The sequence below is a fragment of the Rhinolophus sinicus genome, linkage group LG15 (assembly GCF_036562045.2).
Source record: "Rhinolophus sinicus isolate RSC01 linkage group LG15, ASM3656204v1, whole genome shotgun sequence".
Taxonomy (NCBI): domain Eukaryota; kingdom Metazoa; phylum Chordata; class Mammalia; order Chiroptera; family Rhinolophidae; genus Rhinolophus; species Rhinolophus sinicus.
The window spans coordinates 44,938,471-44,942,120 of NC_133764.1; the positions used below are offsets into that span (position 1 = coordinate 44,938,471).

General features: G+C 56.7%; 1 protein-coding gene across 1 annotated transcript; it reads left to right on the plus strand.

The window, feature by feature from the left end:
- The first annotated feature begins 735 nt into the window (after positions 1-735).
- On the plus strand, positions 736-2,102 carry HOXB1 (homeobox B1). The gene is made up of 2 exons (XM_019740583.2): positions 736-1,312; positions 1,774-2,102. Exons 1-2 carry the CDS (start codon positions 736-738, stop codon positions 2,100-2,102), a joined length of 906 nt encoding a protein of 301 aa, XP_019596142.2.
- Positions 2,103-3,650: the final 1,548 nt, after the last annotated feature.

The window sequence follows — 3,650 nt, forward strand, 5'->3', positions numbered from 1 at the left end:
TGCCAGTTTCCCACCCCCCACTTAATGAATTTGTCCTCTAGATTCTAGACTCTGCCTCACACCCTTAGGTGTTTTTGCACCCTCTTCCTTCACAGTCATCCATTTGGTCCAAGATAACATACCTCACCCAGCTGTCCTAGCCCATTACCCCAAGACAAATTGGGAGAAACTGGGAGTAGGAGTTCTGGGCAAAGTAAGGGGGTTAGATTCCCTATCTCCCTATCTACAGCCTTGAGGGTAAGACTCCTTTGGGGGGTGGGAAAAGTGAGGGGCAGCTGGGTTGAATTTGTCCAAATCTAATAACCCAGGAGCCTATTGAAGGCCTGGGGGGATTGGGAGGGGAGAAAAGTCTTGAATATTCCTCTAACTTTTCCCCCTCTCCCTCTGGTCCCTTCTTTGCAAAAGTCTTTGAAGAAAGATGTTTTTGACGCTTCCACGTCGCTCTCAGATGGATGGGCTGCGGGTGATTGAAGTGTCTTTGTCATGCTAATGCTTGGGGGGTGATGGATGGGCGCTGGGGCTGCCAAACTCTGGCCCGCTGCGCCCATTGGCCTGGGAGAGATCACATGCACCCCTCCACCCCCACTCCCTACCCCCTTCTTGGGGAGCGCGCTAGCCCAGGCGAGCTGGGCCAGGCCATGGATGCAAGCTTCAGCGCTGTGACATACTGCCGAAAGGTTGTAGGGCAAGAGGGTGTCTCCCCCAAACGGGCCGACCCTCCTGCGGCCTTCACGCATGGACTATAATAGGATGAACTCCTTCTTAGAGTACCCACTCTGTAACCGGGGACCCAGCGTCTACAGCGCCCACAGCGCCCCTACTTCCTTTCCTCCTAGCTCGGCTCCCGCAGTTGACAGCTACGCGGGCGAGACCCGCTATGGCGGGGGGCTGCCCAGCCCCGCTCTCCAGCAGAATTCAGGCTATCCTGTCCAGCAGCCGCCTTTGGCACTGGGGGTACCCTTCTCCAGTTCCGCGACTTCGGGGTATGCCCCAGCAGCCTGCAGCTCAAGCTATGGGCCTTCTCAGTATTACCCTCTGGGCCAACTAGAAGGAGATGGAGGCTATTTTCATACTTCGAGTTATGGGGCCCAGCTAGGGGGCTTGCCCGACGGCTATGGAACCGGTGGAGCTGGCTCGGGGCCGTATCCTCTGCCACAGCCCCCTTACGGGAACGAGCAGACGGCGAGCTTTGCACCGGCCTATGCTGACCTCCTCTCCGAGGACAAGGAATCGCCCTGCCCATCAGAACCCAGCACCTCCACCGCACCGACCTTCGACTGGATGAAGGTTAAGAGGAACCCACCCAAGACAGGTAGGGCTCAGGCGTGGCCACCCCCTCTCTGGGGGGCCCAAAGCGGCTCTGCTGCTCCTGTACTGAGGTGTCCTGGGCCCAGGCTGAGATGCTCTGGTAGAGGCAGGTAAGAGCACTCCGCCCCATTTCAGGCCAGGTGGGTTCTCCCCATCCAGTGAGTGCTGGATTACCCTTAAGAGTAAGTCTACACACACACCCTCGCTTCTGATCTGTGTGCCCAGTACTGGCCCAGGACCTGGTGTGCCTTGGGGTGGGGGAATGGAAGTGTGGGGGAGGATGCTCTCGATTTGGAGATCATCTTGTGTGTGTGTGTGTGGGGGGTGCGTGGTGATCCGTGGGAACTTGGAGAGCTGAAGTTGGACAGAATGGTAAATAGTGCTACAGAGCTGGCCCGGGGGGAGGGGAGGGGAAGGAGAAAGAGGTGAGATAACTGACGTGGCCCTTCTCCGCCCCGCCCCTAGCTAAGGTGTCCGAGCTGGGCTTGGGAGCGCCCGGCGGCCTCCGCACCAACTTCACCACGCGGCAGTTGACCGAGCTTGAGAAGGAGTTCCATTTCAACAAGTACCTAAGCCGGGCCAGGAGGGTGGAGATCGCTGCCACCCTGGAGCTCAACGAAACGCAGGTCAAGATTTGGTTCCAGAACCGGCGCATGAAGCAGAAGAAACGTGAGCGGGAGGGAGGCCGGGTGCTTCCAGCCCCTCCAGGCTGTCCTAAGGAGGCGTCTGGAGAAGCTTCTGACCAGTCGACGTGCACCTCCCCGGAGGCCTCGCCCAGCTCCGTCACCTCCTGAGCTCAACCTCCCCACCGACTGGGCTCCGGGTCCCGCGGTGCCGCAGTCCAGCCCTCTCCTCCACTCTCCCTGTCCCCGGCCTGGGCTTTACTGCTGGGCGATCCTCACCACGGCTGGGGCGCCAGTTTAGAGCTGCCTTTGGGGAGGGGGGGAATGGGGAAACACTTTTCTCCGGTCTGGGCGGGGTGCTGATGGCTGGGGACCCTACCTGACCAGAGGCGTGGGAGACGTGGAACCTGTCAATGTGGAGGGAAAGGCTTCCTTCCGCCTCTGACCTGGGGATCAGCCCGCGGGTGGGAGCAAGCCGCATCCTCCTGGACTCTGCTTGCCCTTTCAACTTCGGTTTGTTCAGTTCAGTGCCTTTGAGCTGTGAGGGCGCTCCTCATGCGCTCACTCATATTCTAACTTCCCCTTCTAGGCCTGGGACACAGAGAAGGCCTTGAAGTTTCTTGTGTGGGAAGTATTTGATATAGGCATGTCACCAATACTTAATCTCTCCAGTCACCACAGACCTTACAATAGCACCAGCTGCCTTGGGACAGACCAAAAAGCACCCCTCCCAATCTAACCTTATTAACCCCCTCCCGCACATTTGTATTGCACTAACGCAGCCTCCAGAGGTTGCTTTCTGAGATCTGCCTCCTCCCACCAGTGACCTCATTTCTAAGCCCAAAGTGTTTTGGAACTTGGTGCTTCGAAGACTTCTGGAATGTTGTGCGAGGCCTGCCCCCAGCAAGCCTCTACCAGGAAGGCACAGGCACAGCCCCACTAGTTCCTCCCCTATTTATTGTCTCCTGGAAAACCCAGGGCCCTCCTCCCCATCTCCACCTTTGCCACCAGGGCAGCCCAGGGAGGCCCAGGTGCAGTGAGAGCTCCTAGCAGCAGCAAGCATTACTCTGAACCTTGGAGACAGTGGAGACACCACCCAAGTTTCTGGAAACCGGAGCCCCAAGCAAGCTGGGTTCTCTCTGTACCTCCAACTACCTCATTTCAATAAACTCTTGTGTTTTTTTTTTTCCTTCTTCCTGCCTGCTTTTGCTCCTCCACCTCAGGGTAGAGGAGGCCTCATATTCCAAGAGCCCAGGAGAGAGGGAAGGACAGACTTGGTCAAAGCTGGGGCTGGAAAGAACTGAGTGGAGCCAAAGCAGAACTGGGCTCCAGACCTCCACGTTTGACAGACGCCAGTTTTCTGGTTATTGGAGGAACCAGGACAGAGATGGAGGAAAAAGGCAGTGGGGAAGAAAGAGTTGGGAGAGGGTCCTGAGAGAAAGGCAGGAAAGGAGAGAAACAGGGTTTCTTTTGGAGAAAACAGAAAAGGGTGTAAAAAGAATAGGAGGTGTAATGGAAGGCAAGGGGCCCTTACCCTAGTCCTTAACCCCTCACCCCCACACTTAGCTCAAGACCTGGTATAGAGTAAGGGCTCAGTAAATAGTTGCTGAAAGAGTGAAGCATGTGGGTAGGCTGTGTAATGTCCTCCTTTCTGCCAATTCTTGCTCAGAGAAAGTCAGAGGAAGTGTGACCTACAACCCAGAGCCTTTCCACCCAGTT

Coding starts and splice junctions, on each gene's coding strand:
- HOXB1 (XM_019740583.2), top strand. CDS start 736: ATGGACTATAATAGGATGAACTCCTTCTTAGAGTACCCACTCTGTAAC. Junction 1,313..1,773: donor GAGGAACCCACCCAAGACAG/GTAGGGCTCAGG, acceptor CCCCGCCCCTAG/CTAAGGTGTCCGAGCTGGGC.